The sequence below is a fragment of the Felis catus genome, chromosome C2 (genome assembly GCF_018350175.1).
Source record: "Felis catus isolate Fca126 chromosome C2, F.catus_Fca126_mat1.0, whole genome shotgun sequence".
NCBI classification, from domain to species: domain Eukaryota; kingdom Metazoa; phylum Chordata; class Mammalia; order Carnivora; family Felidae; genus Felis; species Felis catus.
In genome coordinates, this window is record NC_058376.1 from 95,425,176 (window position 1) to 95,444,584 (window position 19,409).

The following is a 19,409-nucleotide window of genomic DNA, read 5'->3' on the forward strand; positions in this document are numbered from 1 at the left end:
GTGTCTGTCCTCCCACTGCAGGGAAAAGTGGGCTCATGTAGCATGACCCCTCATGTGAGAAAGCAAGCAGCAATGTCAACGAAGGAGGTGGCTGAGTGAGGAGATCAGTCTTTTTTTTTTTTTTTTTTCAACGTTTATTTATTCTTGGGACAGAGAGAGACAGAGCATGAACGGGGGACGGGCAGAGAGAGAGGGAGACACAGAATCGGAAACAGGCTCCAGGCTCTGAGCCATCAGCCCAGAGCCCGACGCGGGGCTCGAACTCACGGACTGCGAGATCGTGACCTGGCTGAAGTCGGACGCTTAACCGACTGCGCCACCCAGGCGCCCCAGAGGAGATCAGTCTTTAAGAGCATAGATTTATCAGTTGAAACACCTTGAATTCAAGCCAGCAGTGCTAAGGAGAGGGTATGTGGGGGTCTTACTTGTCTTGTCCCCACCCCCTGGATGCCTTTTGCTCTGTTAGTGCTTACAGGCATTACACCTGACAAGTTTTATTAGTTAAAGAGAGTCCTCCAACACAATTACACGACTTACGTCCTTACAAAAGCTGCATCATAACTAAGCAAATATTTTGGTCAACAGGAAGACTGTCTCTTCTGCACAAGTAATTTAGAAATAGTTATAATCTCCTAACATACACAGATATCTACCAAAATGACTAGCCCAAATGGATATTTCCAAAGAGGAAATGTCTATTATATTATCAGCTAATGAAATTAGTATTTTTGGAAAAATACTGCCAAAATAGATTGTAATCTGTGTGTTTTATAACAGATTCATAACCTGACACAGTTTCTGGAATAAAAAACAAATAAAAATCAACTCAATGCATCTGTCTTTGTCCAAAATTTCCAAATTTTCAAAACAATTTTGAAAAAAAATGCATTTTAGATACTATTACCAAAATACCCTACACTGTGTGTGGTTTATACTTCCTTTTATACCTAGCCAATTTCTTCACTCAGTGTTCAAAGTAGATAAAGAGTTTAACTGTGTAATGCTTGGAACTTGGTTTCTAATTGTTGACCATTTATATATGACTTAAAGATGCTATAACATCATTCCACTAAAGAAATCTAACAGAGCACCTAGGTTGCATTTTTATGACCACACATGACCACCAGGATACAGTAAATAATACAGAACATCTTAATTATTCGGGGCCGGGCAGAATAACTTGTTCTTGGGTCACTGACCAGGTTCCTATAAATTATTAGTAGAGATTAATGACATTTTTGAAAATTTTTTGAAAATAAGAGAATATTAAAGGCCACTTTTGCAGACAGTCTGTTATTTTATTGCACAGATTTCACTTAAAGAACAAAATGCACCATCAATGTTTGGAGAGTTTGGGGTCTCAGATACTGATACACTATCAGTGTTTACACCCGTAAAGCCAAATTCAACAGCACAATTTATGTTAAACAATATCACTTCAAGATGGCTAACAAAATGAAAATAGAGAATGGGGGAAAAGCTTTAAAAATGTGTTAATTTGAAGCACATGCAAGTGTAGGATTAAAAACTACATCGTACAAACCTGGAAACCAAAAACGTTTTGTGGAATGTCAGTCACAGTTATATTCACTTGTACTGTTATTTGTCATATAATTAAAGTCTATTCGGTTCATTTCCTTCATACTGATGAATTGAGAATTTCAGGAAAACCATGGTTATAAAAATGATCAATCTTGAAAAAGTATGTACAGATAAATGTAAAATCACAAACTAAAAAATATCCCCACCCCTTGCACTCGACTTACAAAAGGGAAAGTTTCCCATAGAGGAAAGTTCCACAGTCCCCTCCCTCCCCACCCCATGTCCCAGTTCTATTTTTTTCTATCGCTTATAACTAAATGACCTTGGAGCTGAAGAGGAGGGAGCGAACAGAGAGGCATCTTTATGAAGCTCCCATTGTCATCTGTAACGGTTTGAAAAGTGTCTTTTATTTCTCTCCCCACACCCAACTCAGCAATGTTTGCAAGATATTTAAAATTTAAAGAGAGAGAGGAAAATACATATACATATACATATACACATACATATATGTATATATCCTGGTGAACAATAAAGTTAATGCCCAAGAAAAGAGCTAATAATGGGCAAAACCATGAGAAAAGTGTGTGGGCATTTTCTGAGCTAAAGATTTCTTTTAAGGCAATAAATGGGGAGCAGGGTGTTAAGACTAAAAAATGCCAGACAGGATGCTTTTCTGGACCTTTGGCGTTGGAGCCTGGCAGCGGAGTGGGCTTCCCCCGCCTGTGGCAAGCAAACCGAGGGCCGTGGCCCCAGTATCTGCAGCACCTCCGTGGGCAAGCTAGCAGCCCTCTTATACGTGGGCACTCTTGGCATGGGTTGGGGAGCTGGAGCCCGAAGAGTAGTAGAAACGGTTTTCACCAAACGCCTGGGCATCTCCAGCGCAGCAGACGATGACACAGCCACCCACGAGGCACAGGACAGCACCGATCCAGCCTGCATACAGGGAGTAGCCAAAGCTCACGATGGTGGTCTCGCGGTGGGCGCACACAGGAAACCAGATGGTGGCAACCATGGCACAGAGAGCTGGGGAGACATGAGAGGGCTATGACTGGGCACACCCATCACACACCCCGAGCAGCAGACAGGCTTCCCTTCACTCCACATGCACACTCCTCTGGCCTCCAACTAACTCCAGAAAGCTTGATACGCACAGCTCTGCTCCCGTGGCAACCTGAACCTACAAGTTTGCATCTATAGAATCAACCGATCGAAAGCTGTGTCAAACTGCTAGATGCTTATTTTTTCAACTGGTGGCAGAGATAAAAGAACTCCAGTGTAAAAGCCCAGAAATAAATCATTGAGGCCGAAAAATATGTACTTGTATTTACTTATGTACCTTTACTTCGTATATCTATACTTATGATTCTTTTATTATGCTTACCTACTTGTATTATAATTATCTCTTCACATGTCTATTTCCCATTCCAAGTTCTGGGTTCCTTGACGGCAGTGGCCATGTCCTACTTATGTTTGTAAAGTCAGTATTTAACCCACTATGAGGCCCATAGTATGTGCTCGGCGTCTACTAGCTGAATGACTGCATCGCCTGAGGTAGTCCGAAATGAGAAACACAGCGGTGCCCATTCCATTTATCCACTCTATTTTTTCAATTTGGTCAATTCACATTACAAAGACCTGAAGAAGCCATGTGAATTCTCTTGCTGTGATGAATGTTGTTAGACACCAGTGGAATATCAGCTAAGAGTTTGAGTTTGTGTGATGCTGTTCGCAATCACAAAATCTCAACATACCATAAACAGCACTCAAGGTAAAAGAATTTACCCATCCGAGGATTTTATGGTGTTGGAATTTGTGATGGGTCGCAATGGTAGAATTTTATGGTCTTCCACCAACCAGCCTTTCAGACTTGGTGTAGCTTTGAAAGAATAAACTAAGAAATAGCTTCTATATCATTTAGTTCCTCTCTTCCTAAGCAAAGCAGCTAAACAAGGGCAGGCAGGAGCCCATAAGAAAGTTTAAAAAAAAAATAAATTTAAACCTCTGCACCAGCACTGCCAAATACGGCACTCACTAGCTACATGGGCTTTTAAATGTTTTTCATGAGGCCAGTGAGATCAAAAAACAGAGTTTTGAATTTTAATTAATTAAAAGTTAAATAGTCATATGTGGCTGGTGGCTCATGTGTTGAACAGCACAACTCTAGACAAAGTAACTCCATAACCTCCTTTGGTATCATCTGATTTCTCACAAATACAAGCAGGACAGAAATTTTAGTTGAAGCTTTAAATTGGGAGGATACATTAAAGTCGGCAGATCAAGAAAACAGTAACAATGAGGTTTCCAATCATAAGCCATAAAGTTTGCAATAAATTCAAAGCAGGGCACCGCAATGTTTGCTGCCTACAGTATCCTTGTTACTTTCAACTCAGCAAGCATTTTTGATTTCTACTCACACTGAGTGACTTTCTAACTTACCTCTAGGCCCAAATAGAAGAAATATAATTTCTCTGTACACGTAAGCACTCAATTCTAACAGCCTCGTACATTAGTTCTAAACTGAACTAAAGATTGAAGCCTTACCCATTTTGAAAGATCTCTTAAACTAGCTCACTGCATTTGTGTAACTTGTAACATAACCTCACTCCCCCAAGCTGGGTACAGATACACATAAATAGATGTGATTCCTATCATAAAAATACATAGATCCCAAGTGGAAGTCAGAAGGAAGAAAGTGAATTTGGGGGCTTTGATTGCTCAAATTGACTTTCTAACAGCCTAAATTCACTCCATTAATTGTGTACTATTCACATATTTAAGGAGTTGTTATAGATCATCTAAGAAGCTATTATCTGTCTATATATTAATGTCTTCATTTTTTTCTTGAAAGAGTAAAATCAATCATGCCAGCTTCTGTAATGTTTGTATGAGACACCATGAGATTATGTATTCTCCTTCTGTGAATAAAATGTTCTCAAAATGACCAGTGCTGGGACTCCTGGGTGGCTCAGTTGGTTGAGCATCCAACTCTTGATTTTGGCTCAGGTCATGATCTCACAGCTTGTGAGATGGAGCTTCGCATTGGGCTCTGTGTTGACAGCATTGACCTGCTTGGGATTCTCTGTCTCCCACGCTCTCCTCTCCTCCCCCACTCATGCTCTCTTTCAAAATAAATAGATAAACTTTAAATTAAATTAAATTAAATTAAATTAAATTAAATTAAATTAAAAAAGAAGAAGACCAGTGTTAATTGTAGCTTCCCTTTCCAGCTCAGGACCTCAAACACCTGGTGGGGGTGGGAGTGGGGGAGTCTTTTTCTCTCCTCCTCCAGCCGCACATTCCAAGTGTGGCACTCACGGAGAACAGCCTGCCTACTGTCCTCAGCAAGGCACAGAGAAAGAGAGAAGTCTTCTTCTCTGTCAGGACAAGAAACAGAAACTCTTCTAGAGCATTTCAGCCAGAGAGAACTGCCCTTGGTTCTTCGTGTCAACACATAACCTAGCTACACACCCCTAGACCCCCAAAGGGGGCACTCTCTTCTTGAGCAAAACAGCACCTTAGCAAGTGCTTCCAAACACCCAAGCTTGATTAGAGGGAGAAGGTGGAGAGTGAAAAGATGAATTCCATAGGAAAAAAAATATTTGATTGCCAAACAACTGGTTTGAAAACAGCTTATGGTTCAAATTAGGTATAATATTTTTCAATTACTTCATATTTATACATAAAACACACACACACACACACACACACACACACACTCACAAGTATTCCCCACATTTCACGTAAACCTAACTCCAATACAGAGTTGATGTAGATTTTATAGAATAAGATAACAAATTGCCTCTAATTTCATTTAGTTCTTCCCCCTTTCCTAAGCAAAATAATGAGTATCTTCACACAGGGAAAGAAATCGGGCTCAATATTCCAAAAATAACCATCAGTCTTTTTTGATTGCTTCAGGGATTTTGTTAGATTTTATTCCAGTGTAATTCACTAGAAAAAGGAAAAATCAGGAACATGTCTAAACATTTAAATAATGAGCCTATAAGGACTGAATGGGTGGGTGAGTGGATGAGAGGTGGTCTCATTTCAAGTCTACTTTCCACTTCAAAGACATCAAAACTGACTTCCAAAATCATAAAACCTTAATGTGACTTTAACACACTTAAAGTTACAAACTCATGATCTACCTCATTAAAAATTTCCTCCTTTTATAATCCATGCAAAACAAGGCAGACCAGTGCTAGCGGGGTCTTTATTTCCTAGCAGATAAATGAACTCTGGGTCGGATTCCTGTGGCTCTCAGAGACGAGCCACATCAAAACCACCAAAAGATGACAGGCCGCCACACAACACGAAGGGAAATGAGAGGTTCAATACAAACAGTGACCTTCAACTGAACTCAGAATGAAGAATGTTTAGAAACTAAAAAAGGAGAATTTACTCAATTTCAGCATCGTTTGAAGGGAAAGGGGAATGTTTTCAGCAGTAAAGTTAAAATGCAAGTCAAATCATTACTTAACCAAAAGATGTAAAATATTAATAAAACTGGCAATAATTTGGGGCTGTCTTAATGACACAGAAGGCCTGCTGGATTTATTTCTGTTTGTGTGCACGTGTGCACACACACACAGACACACACACACACACAGAGTTTATAATGGCTCTCCCAATTATTTGGAGAAAAGAAAATGCTTTTCTAAAAAAGTCACAGTTTCCCATAAGGTAAAGAAAAGTGAAGAAAGATAAAGAGAATTTTCACTGCTTTTCTTTTCATGTCATCAGAATGTATTTTTAAAGTAAGTCTCTAACAGAAGAATTTTAACACTCAGATTTTTCAATCTGTTTCTCCTCTTCTACCTTCAAAAGATGCAATAGTTAACTGTGCAAGGGGGGCAGGAATAAGTCATTTGGGAGGGAGCAGAAAGTAAAAATTGGGGATGTACTTAGCTAAAATAAAAATTAAAAAAAAAAAAAAAAGGAGGAGGAGGGGGAAGTGGAGGAGAAGGAGAGCAGGGGAGGAGAAAGCTTCACTGTGTAGATTATAGATTCATCCAGACTTGGTCCTCTCACCAGTAGAACTCCTGCTCTTTATAGAATAAATTGTTTGCCTCTTTTGGTAAGTTTCAAATAATGTAATACAATGTGTTCTTTAGTTGACAGAATACAGCCTTATTAAAAGTTAACAATGATCTCGATAGAGCCAAACACAGAAAACAGTTGGAAAAGCAACTTTAGAGCAATGAAATGGAAACACAGCTTTTAATTTCTTTAGGGATTAAATGACACACAGTGATATACGGAGTTAAATAAATGTGAAATTAAATAATATTAGTACATGTGTGTTTGACTTTGAAGGTAACAATTTAGAGACAGAGGGAAAGACTGACAAGGGGGCCCAAAAAGGCAGAAGGGCACCAGATTCATTTCTTCCTTCCCCCAATGAACATCTCTGTTTTCAGGCTTTGTCACTTTCAGAACTAAGAACTGATAGTACTTTTAAGAGCATTATTTCTAGCACCAAGCAATATTTCCATTAAAATCACATAAATTACTCTGAATGATATAAGTAATACTGGAAAAATTCTTCCTTGACATTATATCTGAGATTTGCTTCAAAAAAAAAAAAAAATCTGGGGACTAGAAGAAAAGAAGTACATGGATGAAGCAGATTGGCTGTGACTGAGAATGAGTTTGGGCTCATGGGCGTTCATTATACTATTTTTTCTACTTCTGTGTATGTATGAAATTTTCCACAATAAAAACTATTTCTTAAACTTTCTCCTTTTAAACGTTTTACAATGCAAAGAATGCTGCCTTCTACAATTGATGCTATTATAACATATGATCTAAATAGCAACAAACTTTAGCTTTGTGCCAGTTAACTTAAGGCAACAAGTAAGGAGATTTCTAATGAGCTATTGGCTGGAGTCATAGTTATTTGTTGTTTCCTTATAATTTGAATCTAGAAAAATTTTACTTTTTATTTTTATCATTTGTCATTCTCTAAATTTTGACATAAGAAAACATAGTTGCCAAAAGACATACTCCTCTTATACTATGGCTTTTATGAAGATTTAATATTTAAAACAATCAAGTCAAAGGAATGTTTGACTATATTATTTTTCCTGGCCTGCTTTCAACATTTTTTCCTTTATTTTTCTATTTCACACATCATTATCTTTTTTTTCCCATAACCTTTTTTAAAAGCCAGTCTCATGGTTATTTAATATTTTTTTAATCACAGAATTTAGAGATAGGAGAGACCTCATAAACCAGTTAACTCCTCCAATTTTACCAGTAAGTTCATTTTAAGCCACAACCGTACTAAAGATACCGCAGCCTTCCCACTACCCACATAAAATTTGACTGACATTACGGACTTGTTTGTAGAAAGCTAATGACTTTAGAGGAAGACTTTTTCCATCTACTTGCTTAAGACCCCGGGATTAAGAGCATCACTGTTTACTACACATCCAAGGGAGACCTTTCCTAGGACATCTGATTCTGTGTGCCGGACAAACTCACCCTGTCCCACATCTGCACATGCCTTTTATCTTACGGCAATTCCATTATTAACCTGTAAGTTTCAAGTTAAAACAACTTTTTTCCAATACAAATAGGATTCTTGGGGCCATATTTTTAAAAAGGAGAGAAGTTGAGAGGGTCCCACTTAGGGAGGAATATACACTTTCTTTCTGTCCATTCCCTACCTCATCTCCCCAAGAAACACTCAAATCAAGGACTTTCTAAGTTACAATGAGGTGAGAATGAGACCAAATCAGAACTAAGCTTGAGCATTTTCAGTTGGGTAGCTTAACATGGCTTCCTATAATGGAATAAGCAAAAAAACTCCAACTATTTATTGATCCCTACACTCCAGTTTCTACAAAGTAAACAATGGAAATGTTTCCATTAGACCAGGATGCAACCAACCTAGTGTTTCCAGGAACAGCTCACTGTCTCTCTTGACCAGTGCCATGTGTGGACATTACCCCACAGAAATGAGACATCAACAAAAGACATCTCTATTTCCTCTAACAACAACAGCAATTATAATAACAACCATTTGTTGAGCACTTATTATGTGCCAGACGCCAGGCTAAATAACTTGCATACCTCCTTTCACTATTCTTACCAATCTCAGATGAAAGCATTATGGTCTCATTTCATAGAAAGGCTCCAAGACATTAAGTAACTGCCCCAGTTCACACAGCTGGAAAGTGGTAGATTGGAGATTCAGTACCATTGGTCTGGCTCCCAGTGATGAGATAAAGCAGCTCAGGGCATAGGCACTTCCTGCCTTGGCAGGGGCTCTTGAAAAGCTGCAGACTAGGGTCGCCTGGGTGGCTCAGTCGGTTAAGCTACCAACTTCGGCTCAGGTCATGATCTCATGGTTCATGAGTCCTAGCCCCACATCAGGCTCTGTGCTGACAGCTCGGAGCCTGGAGCCTGCTTCAGATTCTGTCTCTGTCTCTCTCTGCTCCTTCCCCACTCATGCTCGCTCGCTCTCTCTCTCTTTCTCTCTCTCTCTCTCAAAAATAAATAAACATTAAAAAAAAAAAAAAGAAAAGAAAACTACAGACTATGCCTGCCTGGATCCACCCTAGATCTAAGGAGCCTGCTACATCTGGCTCCCATGCCTTCCCCCAAAGCAGGGCTGAATCCTCACAAACTTAAGACAGCTGAGAAGATAAAGCTATTGTACAACAGACATATAATTTTTTTAAGCTTTTGGAAAAATAAAAATTTTCAGGGTCAGGAAGAACTGATTTTAATTAATAGTCCTTACAGTTCCCATACCAAGATTAGCTTTGGTATTGTTTCCAGTTCCCAGGCCCCAAAACCCCCGTTGCTGCCTAGTCCCCTTTGGTCAGTGACCACACCTCAGCGGGAGCACCACTGGTGACCTCTAGGATCCAGCAGGAGCCCAGCACTGGCTTCTCCGGGGAGAGCAGAGCGTCAGAAGCCAATCCAGAGCAACACAAAGGGAGCCTTCACTCACTCTAGCTCCTCCCACCCACTGCCAACAGGGGAACCGAGGCACCGGGCTCCAAAGAAGACCCAGAGGAGACCAGCCGGTGCCACAGCTGAGACAATGAGCATTACATTTCCAGAGCTAGCTTGTTCCTGTCAAAACAACATCCAACCTGAAGGCAAATGGCCACGCACTGAGAAATAACTCCGGCAGGAGCCGTGAAAGAGGCGGCAGGTAACACTGGAAATTAAATGCTACAAGAGGGCACAGGGAGGTGTCCTCACCCCAAACTAATAGTGAGTGGCTGGAAAGGTACAGCCGCTCTGAGAGGGCCAGATCACTCAATGCCCCTCCATCTTTTCACTCAGACAGGAGTCAGGGACTGAGGGACCCACACCACTCCCCACCCCACCTCACGCTCCTCTCTGTGATTCTGTCCACATACACCAACCAACCCACTTGAAAAACGTAAAGAAAAGCTTTAATTCAGCTAGGAAGTTTCAAACAACTGGTTGCCTTTGGTTTTTTAATAACCCTTGCTATTCAGCTGGACGATTCAGTTGGTTTTAGAGTTTATTTAAATACCAATTTGTCTGTATGTACTTGCTTTTATATCTTTATTTTCCAACAAGGCTGGGTTTTGTTTGTTTGTTTATCTGTTTGTTTGTTTTCAGTACCTCCTTCTTGAAAACTCCACATTCCTGCATTATCTGAAAGCCCTGGGGAATTTCACAGCCAAAAATATCTTAGTGGATATTCGGTGACTCTCAGATGGAAGGCCAGAATTTCTAAAAATGAACACCTAATACAACAGGCCCACTTTTGGCTCTGGCACGCTCAGAGATAGAGAGAGCCCTGTGGGACTTCTGTAAGAATATGCGGAAAGCAATCATGCTGCCTGCCTAAGATGACAAGGGTTTCCACCTGGATTCCGCAAACCAATTTACCTGTAGAGCTTTGGTCTAACTGTTGGAAAGAGAATTTGAATGTAAAGATCTGACTTCCAAAAAGCACTGTAAAGAGGACCTTGTGAGTTAGATGAGTCACATGATACTGATTGTGTGTTCCATGGGGCACTCCATCACAAATTCTTTGTGGCTGGACCCAAAATGTCCATGCCCAGGTTCTTCTCTGGAAATGACAGTGGGCCTCTGGCCTTTTTGCTCCTGTTACCCACCCCTCCCCCCTCCACACACATACACACACACACACACACACACACACACACACACACACACTTTTGTGTACAAGCCCCTCCTCTGAATTCTCTGTGGCTTCACAAGCCCCTGAAAACCTCCATCCCTTTGCAATCTTGGGAAATGGCATCCCTACCTCTCATGTCCCCTTACCTCACCAATATCACTGTGTGTGACCATTACTAAGTGGCATTGACCCGCATAGAACCCTGACCCTTACCTTTAAGCACATGGTCTGATACCAGTTTGGGGATGGGAATTCCTTGTCTCAGGAATACCTGACTTCGTGTATAACCCATATGCAGACCAGATGGTGCTCACCGATGTATCAGTGCACTCTGCAACAAGAGCTACTGTTCTTAAAATTCATGTCTTCTATTAGGATTTAGAATGTGCTGATGGAATTAGCACTCAAGAAAAAAGGAGAGAGAAACGAAGTCACTCAAGAGAGCAGAGCTAGAAGGATCCTCCCTAGGTTGTTAAATCAAGCCCTCTGTGGGCAAGCACAACAAGGAAAATGGAATGGGCACGTGCCATTTCCTTGGCCTGGGCTGTCCCCCCTCCCCACCCTCCACTCCCCGCAATCTAGGATCTCACCACCTTCTCTTCAACTCTCATCACTGGGATCCTCTGCTCTGGGAAACTCCTCCAGTCTTGCTTAGGTTCCTTCCTATGTGTGTGCACAATCTGTGTACCTTCTTTAGATGAGCACATGCCACACTCCATAAAAATATCCAAGTGCACTCCAAGCAGAGACTACCTTCTTCCCCAGGGTCCCCAGTGCCAACCGTGATGCCTGGCACTCCGCAGATGCCCAATGAATCTTTACTGTATAAAAGACTGAATCATCACTAGTGATCTACCACCCTCAACATCTTGCTTTTCCCTTGCCCTCCTTTCTCTACTCTTTCCTTATAGGTTAACTGAAGTTTTCGATCGTGGCTACAAGTAAGAATCACCTGGAAGCTTTCCAAAAATATCTTTGCTTGGTCTGATGCCAGGTAATTCTGACTCAGTTGACCTGCTATGGGATCCGGGCAAAGGTATTCCCAAAGAAAAGAGTCCACTGTGTTACTCTTCTGTCGCTTGGTCTCTCTCTTAAGTATACCCTCAAAATCCTTTTTACCTTTTGGTTTTAAATTTATTTTCATGCCTGGTGACCCCCGCAGACATTACTCATCCGTCTGCATAAACGACGCAGGAAACATAAAGGGATACACACTGTGGGGATCTTTTCCTGGGTGGATTCACTTGGCTTCCTTTTACATGCTCTTGAACTCAATGAAGCAGCAGCAAGGTCTGAGATTCATCAGACTCACTTGGAGTTGGGGTGCTATACAGAAAGCTGTCTTACCTAGCAGAATGAGCATAACGCCAGCCAGCTGGGCTCGCCTGTACTTGGCCACACCAGGCTCATGGCCCATTCGGATGCAGGGGAGAACCGTCAGCAGCAGGAGAATGGCCGGCAGACCCAGGACTGAAGCTGCGATCATCAGGGCTCGGCAAGCCTGCACATAGCCTGGACACAAGAGAGCACACAGAGGGGTTAGACCGTGGGTCTCCCTGACCCCTGAACCCCGGCTCAAGGGAATTCAGCACCATCTGCCTTCCTCTCGTCCCATTCCAGGACTTAGAATGTGGTAAATGTTATCTAAGATCACTTCACGTGTTCAGTTTTTAAAGTGACTCCATGACACGAAAGGGAGGTTGGAGGCTGGAGATACTGGATGGAGAGCTCTAGGCTAGACCACTTGTCTAAGCCTTCAGGATGAAGAGGCCAAGAGTCCACCTACACTGTTGCATCACCTTATGAAAAATTCAGATTAAAACTCAAATCTTCCAAGAGGCCTTCTGTGAGGGTCTATGTGGACTCCAGCCTGCTGCTGATACACTCTACCTGTGTGACCTTGGGCAAGTTACTGAACTGTTATGTCTTGACCCTCTCCGCATCTATAAAGTAAAAATATAATAATAGTACCTATATCTCTCTAAAAGAATTCAACTAAGATTAAATTAGTTAATTCATACAGTGCTTAGAACAGTGCCTAGTGCATACTAAGTATTCCAAAAAGATTAGCTATTATTACCAGTGTTATTACTCTGTGTCAGTGCAGTCATTTTATACTAGGTATATTCGGCGATTTTGTCCTAACCATGTGCTTTTAATTCACGTTGTATATAGCATGTGGCCCTAACTAAACTAAGACTCAGGCTTCCTCTCTTGACATCTCCCCAGAGACTGCTGTGCTCACGAATCCTGACCCCTATTGACTGATGGTCAGACTCCATCTCCTGCCTCACCCACAGTCTCCTGGGCATGCTTCCACAACGGTCTGGTATCTGCTCTAAAGGCATCTCTCTGGCCCCAAAGATTCCTAGAGGGCAGACTCCTGCTTTGGTCTTCACGGAGTTAACACAGTGCCCCCAGCAGATGACGTAAACATACAATTATGAATTAAGGAATAAGAAGTTGAATGATAGGGGAACCTGGATAGCTCAGTCAGTTAAGCGTCCGACTTCAGCTCAGGTCATGATCTTGCAGTTCAAGAGTTCGAGCCCCCCATCAGGCTCTATGCTGACAGCTCAGTGCCTGGAGCCTGCTTTGGATTCTGTGTCTCCCTCTCTCTCTACCCCTCCCCCACTCATGTTCTCTCTCTCTCTCTCTCTCTCTCTCTCTCCTTCCCTCTCTCTCTCCAAATAAAAATAAAGATTAAAAATTAAAAAAAAAAAGAAGTTGAATGATAAGAGTGGAGCAAACCCAACTGAACGTTATGCTGTCAAATAAAAAGCCAGGTAACAATTTCATTAAGAAACAGATTACAATATGTGCAAATTTATGTAAAATAAATCTGACAAGATACTAACAGAATATGGCAGACTTCAGTGTATTGTTTCTCATTAAAACACTCTCCCCTCTCCAAAAATAAAGGAGGGGGTTGTACTTATTACTCTTCCTTTTTCACTCAGAGGAAATTAAGCTAGTGGCTGCAGGTGGGAGGGTGGGTAGAGTTAAAGGCAAAGCCAAAAATGAGCCCTGATTTCTGCCTCCACACACTCCACCCGACTCTCATACCAAGACGCAACTGCAACACTGTCTCTTAGCAAGACCTAGCTATTTTACCAGAATTCAGACTCCACAAGGGTACTCTTCCAGTCATTACCCACCTCAGCTTCTTCAAAATTAAGGGTAAACACTCAACTATTGACTTTATTGTCTTGAAGACCCCCCCAAAGAGGAGCCACAGGATTCTGAAACAGGATCTCTGACGGAAGTCCTACGCCCCTGCAGCTTATAGGAGAGCAGGGTGAACGCAACGGAGACGGTCAACTAGCAACTGAGGTTCTGAAATTCATAGTGCAGGCTATCCATGTGCTAGATGCCAAGGCCATGTCTAAAAAAACAAAAGATGGACACTGAGATCTGTTCCTGTCCCCACCCAGGTGTGAGGGAGGGGGACAGCAGGAAGGATTAGGCCCTCCCTAAAATGTACTCCATCTGTAGGATGGAACATGGTCTGTTCTCCGAAAATAAACCACTTGGCTCTGAGTGCTCAGTAAACTTAATTTCAGGGGAAGGAAGGAAAGAGTGATTTTATGCTTCAATCAGATTCCTACAAATACCATGCCCAGCTTTTTGAAAAAAAAATTATAGCTACAATTTATGAAGCCTACACTACATCAAAGGAGGTTTACATTTCTCATATCTAATCCCCAAAACAACTCTGTAAGATAGGTGGTTGGTTTGCTTTTACTTTTTAAAGGAAGACATTTGGGATTCACAGACATTAGTGAATTGTCCTAAATTACCCAGGTTATGAGCACTGGATCCCAGAGTCTGACCCAGGTCTACCAAGGCCACCATTAAGTGAAGGTAAGTGAAGATCTGGGTTCCCCCCATCTCTGGCATTCTGAAAGTTCAAAATGGAAAAGAAGAAAGTACATTGTGTGCACCAGCCCTGTTCCCCGGATTTCCTGATGCAGGAGAGGATGGAAAGAGAGTAGGACGCCATCTTTATCTTTGAGGAATTTAAAATGTGTAGGAAAACTTGGTTCACAATGAACAAAAATGTCAAAATGTGCCCTGATGGAAACAAGAGTCAAATCCCAGGGCAGCAAGGAGGAAGGGGGGATTGATTCCAACCACAAGGACCGGGAAATAGGAGGCACTTTGGGGTAGGTTTAAAGGGGGAGCAGAGTCTCTAGGGAGCTAAAGGCTCACCCAGGAGATGGCACAAAGCCAAAGGCTCCCAAACTGGTCTTGAGACCAAGTTGCCCCGCTGGTTAAGGATAGGCCTTTAAATGGGCACCATCTTCAAAGACTAGCGGGGACAGAAGGCAATCCTTAAGGGGAGCCCACGACCTCGCCCATCACCCAACCACCCACTGGCTCGAGGTTTACATCTGAATTGAAACTGTTGCCCAGAATTTCTCAATGCCCACCACCCCCTCCGAACCCGACCCCAGCTGGCCTGGCGAAGGAGTTGGGAGGCTAGATAATTCTTCCCTTGTCTCCCGCAGCTGGAGGGGAGCGAGCGACCGATGGTGGCGCGCCTTCTCGCCAGGTGAGTGGGCCCCCCTGGGGACGACAGCTCTTCCCTAGTGGACATGAGAGGTGCAGAGGCAGGGAGGGGAATCCCCGCAGGCCCGCGGACCGACGCCCCCACTGCGGGGGCAAGGGGTGGGGGGAGTAACACAGGCCCCCCGGACCTACGGGAACCGACCTGGCAGAGCTAGGAGGTCCGGGACTTGTGGCCAGTCTCACAAAGACGAAAGACCGGGTAACTCGGCCTACTCCTGTTGGGATCGCTGGAATGCTAGGGTTTCTCTCCTCCTCGCCTCTGCGGGTGGAGTCTAACGCCCGAGGGAAGAGGCCCCCCCGGGGGGGGGAGGGGCGGGTGGAGGGAAGTACAGTACTTCTGAACCACTGACGGTGGGAGGCTGAGGCAGGTGGGTGACCGTCAGTCGTTAACATGGACAGAGTTCCAACTAGGTGTCTGCGTCTCAGTTTATTAACTTCTCAGGGTGACTCGGCCAGTGGCTACCACTATCATCCCAAATTCCGGATAAGAAAACTGAGGCTGAGAGAGGCTAAATTCAGGACTGCCTAATCTCTCTACAAGGTGAGACTGAAGGTATCAAAATGTGCGCTAAGGTCCTCAAGGCCTTGAAACGTTTCTGTGAACGCCATCTAATGCGCCCATCCCGGGTCTGCCCCGACGATAAGGGCTAGGAGCAGCCGCTCGAGAGGTGGGGTCCTTACCCGGCAAGATGAGGATGTCCACCAGGGGCTTGCAGTGGTACAGCCCCGTGGCCATGACGCAGTCTGCCCACAGCCCCTTGGAGCCCAGTTCGTCCAGCTTGCGGCAGGTGGGGATGGTGTAGCCGCAGGTCACCACCCAGTCGTTGGTGGACGTGGTGACGATGATGCCGATCCAACCCACGAAGCTCGTGACGAAGCCCACTACCTGCAGGCACGTGGCCACCATGGTGGCCACCTTGGCGTCTGCGGGCCTCGCCCCTCACCAGCTGTGCCTGCGCCTGGGACTGGACGGCACCTGCCGCGGTCCTCTCGCGCGCGCCCTCGAGAGCCGCTGACCGGCGACGGGCGGACGTGCGACGCTGGAAGCGGCGGCAGGCAAAGAGAGGCCGCGAGCCCAGCTCCGACGGCGCGACGGGCGCACGGCGGCGGGGACAGCAGCGCGGCTGGGCAGTGCGCCCCCGCCCCCCTTCTTTAAACCCCGTAGACCCGGCTGGCGAGCGCCAATCGGCGACGGCCCGGGTGGAGCCAGCCAATCGCGGGGCGGAGCCCGGAGTTGGGGGGTGGGGAGGGGGAGCAGGGTCAGAGAGGGGGCTATGTGGCCTCTGCGCCCAGCGCGGCGTCGCGGGTCCAGGTTAGAAAGTAAAATAATCCGTTGCAGGTCCAAGAAGTGGAGAGCGATGAGAGGGCCCGCGTCAGGCTCCAGTTCTGTTTCGCTGCAAATTATTTCTCTTCTTGCTGCCCCTCTGTCACCTCTGTCTCTGGGTCTCCGCTTCGCTCCCTCCCTCCTCATTCTCCCCACCCGCTCTTTCTTCCCAGCTGAGAGCTGGGACAGTTCTTCCACCGCCCAAGAGGGTAACAACGGAGGAGCTGAGAATTGCCCTGAGGAACAGAGGAGAAGCATCCGGCATACCACAGTTACTAGTGGAAAGAAAATGATCCTTTCTTGTGCTTGAAAATCATCAGAGGTGGACATGGCCATATTAATGGTGACAACAGCAATAGCAACTCAAATTTATCCAATTGTACTGTCATGTACTATATGCACGTGTTTATATTTATGTATTATTTAATTCTCATAACAACCGTCTGTGGTAGGAACCATTGTTTACGCATAATACGTATGAAGAAATAGCACGAGAGGTTCAATTGCCCAATGTCACACAGCCAGGTGGGAAGAGAGTACGTGGGCCTCTTAACCCTTCCTGGGAACCTCTCCTGATAATCACTTTCTGAAAATTCTTGAAGGGCTCAAACTCCGTGTTTTGACACATTGAAAGCTAGGCTGACTGCTCTGGCTGAGGCTAAGTTAGTATCTGTACTCCAGTGAGAACTCTGGGTAGCCAAAAGTGAGTGCTCTACAAGTGCTTACTACCATCATCATCATTAAGCTGCCTTCTCTCTTTGCATTCAAATGAGACCCATTATATGCACTTTTTTATCAAGTAGAGAAGTCCTCCTCGGACTATATTTACATTAAACAATTTCAATTCCCTTTGATACCTTTGGCTTATCTTATTATATCCCTCTATCAACAACCATGAGATTTAAAGATGAGGATTTCAGCAAACACAAAACTTCCTACTCAATCTAAGATATGGATCATGAATCACAGCTACTAAGCCTTCCCATATCTATTCTGGGTGTCAGGGCAAATCACCAGATCTCCTAGGGAAGACTAGGCTTGAGGAAACCCCAAAGAATCCAAGTGCACAAACAGAAAAGGCTCCACAAATAGATGACAGAGTGTCAAGGACAAGAGCCCACAACAATCGCTGGGGAGAGCTCGGTGGTGGTGAACAACGCATCCCGGGCTGCCTGACTTCACATCCTGGCTCCACCACTAACTAGCTTGGGACCAAGTTGCTTCATCTCTCTGGGCCTCAGTTTTCTTATTTGTAAGATGGGGATGAAAATAGTGCCTACTTCGTAGGTTTCTTGATTGTTACATGATTTAATATACATATAGAGCTTAAAACAATATCTGGTACAAAGCGCTCAGTAAACCTGAATAACGATTCAGAACTCTTGCTTTTCACTCCTACGTTCTCTCTGCATTCATACAGGTTTGGTTTGTAGAAACTGCTGTAGGAATATGTCCCTTTTTTGAAGGAGCCATGTGTTTGGGACATTTCATCACCAGGATCTATTGACCTGGATGTTTTCAGATGTTTCCTTCATAACCTTTTTTTTTTTTTTTTTTTTTTTTTTTTTTTTTTTTACAAAAGAGCTTTTGTTTTAAGTACAATATAGACTATAAAATCTGGGTTGCCTGGCTGGCTCAGTCAGTAGAGCATGTGACCCTTGATCTCAGGATTGTAAGTTCAAGACCCACATTGGGTATGGAGCCTACTTAAACTAAAACTTAAAACATAGATAGATAGATAGATATAGATAGATAGATATAGATAGATATAGATAGATACACATATGTATATATTAAAAACTATAAAACCCAACATCAATTCATTGAAAAAGCAATTATGAAATCTGCATTCTTATGACTCCATTAGCATTTGACATTCCAACAATAAAAATTCAACCAATCAGAATTCAACAACGCTCAGCCCCCACCCCCCCCAGGTGACACACACAGAGGTATTTGTAAAGCCAGATTTTAGAACTCAGACACTAAATGGTAGAAGGTTGCCAGGTTGTTAAGTTCTTGGAATGGAACCTCCTGAGGTTATATTCCAACTTTATCACTTGGGCTGTCCCTTAACCTATGTAACTCTCAGGTTCTCGATCTATAAAGTGAGAATTGTCGATGCCCCATAGGGTTATTGTTCGGGTTAAGTGAGATAACGTATGCAAAGTTGAATATTTATATATGTGCTTTATTTACATATACATACACACATATATATTACAAATGGACGCTCATAATGTTAGCTACTGTTAGCATTATCCGTAGGCAAAATGGATTAATTGAAAATATGAGCTGCTTTTGATAGAAACTAAAGATAAAATAATTAGGTTATACAGAAGAGAAATCCTAAGATGAATATTGAAACAATCACAACACAGATGTACACAAGGCCACTGGAGGAAGAGCTGCAAACTGTAACCTGTTTGAATTAATTAGCCATAACAGAGCATGTCCCTCGGAAAGGAAGTTGGGCAGCCATGGAAGCACAAGGAACTGGAAGCCAAGAGGCCATGAGAATCCTCTACTATCCATGGGAGATGGTATAGTGACCCACCAACACCAAGAACACTGTCCCTTTGGTAAGGTTCCCTGTATACTGGGGAAGTCCCGGAAGCTATTTTAGCTGAGGGACCTACCCTAAAATCATCCACATTCCTGTGGTGACTCTACTCCCCAAGGCTTCCTTGTGATTAGAAAATGACTTCCCACATGGCATGACTTAATAAACTGACGTTCCAGGTCTACCACAGTCCTGGGTACCGTTTCAGCAGTGAAAGTCAGTTTCTCAGGGTCCAGTCACCCCAGTCAACGGTGGGCTCCCAGTCCTCC

The 19,409-nt window shown here is 43.6% G+C and overlaps 1 protein-coding gene across 1 annotated transcript; it reads right to left on the reverse strand.

Annotated features, from left to right (window-relative positions):
• Positions 1 to 1,277: 1,277 nt before the first annotated feature.
• CLDN11 (claudin 11) lies at positions 1,278 to 16,367 on the reverse strand. The gene is made up of 3 exons (XM_003991920.6): positions 15,935 to 16,367; positions 12,029 to 12,193; positions 1,278 to 2,565 (listed from the first exon to the last, which is right to left on the reverse strand). The coding sequence occupies exons 1-3, from the start codon at positions 16,158 to 16,160 to the stop codon at positions 2,333 to 2,335; spliced, it is 624 nt and encodes a 207-aa protein (XP_003991969.1). The 5' UTR covers positions 16,161 to 16,367; the 3' UTR covers positions 1,278 to 2,332.
• Positions 16,368 to 19,409: the final 3,042 nt, after the last annotated feature.

Excerpts from the sequence above, each read along its gene's own strand:
- CLDN11 (XM_003991920.6), bottom strand. The coding sequence starts at position 16,160 with ATGGTGGCCACGTGCCTGCAGGTAGTGGGCTTCGTCACGAGCTTCGTG. Across the intron at positions 12,194-15,934 it reads GGACATCCTCATCTTGCCGG|GCTATGTGCAGGCTTGCCGA; the intron begins GTAAGGACCCCA and ends TCTTGTGTCCAG. Across the intron at positions 2,566-12,028 it reads CGTTATGCTCATTCTGCTAG|CTCTCTGTGCCATGGTTGCC; the intron begins GTAAGACAGCTT and ends ATGTCTCCCCAG.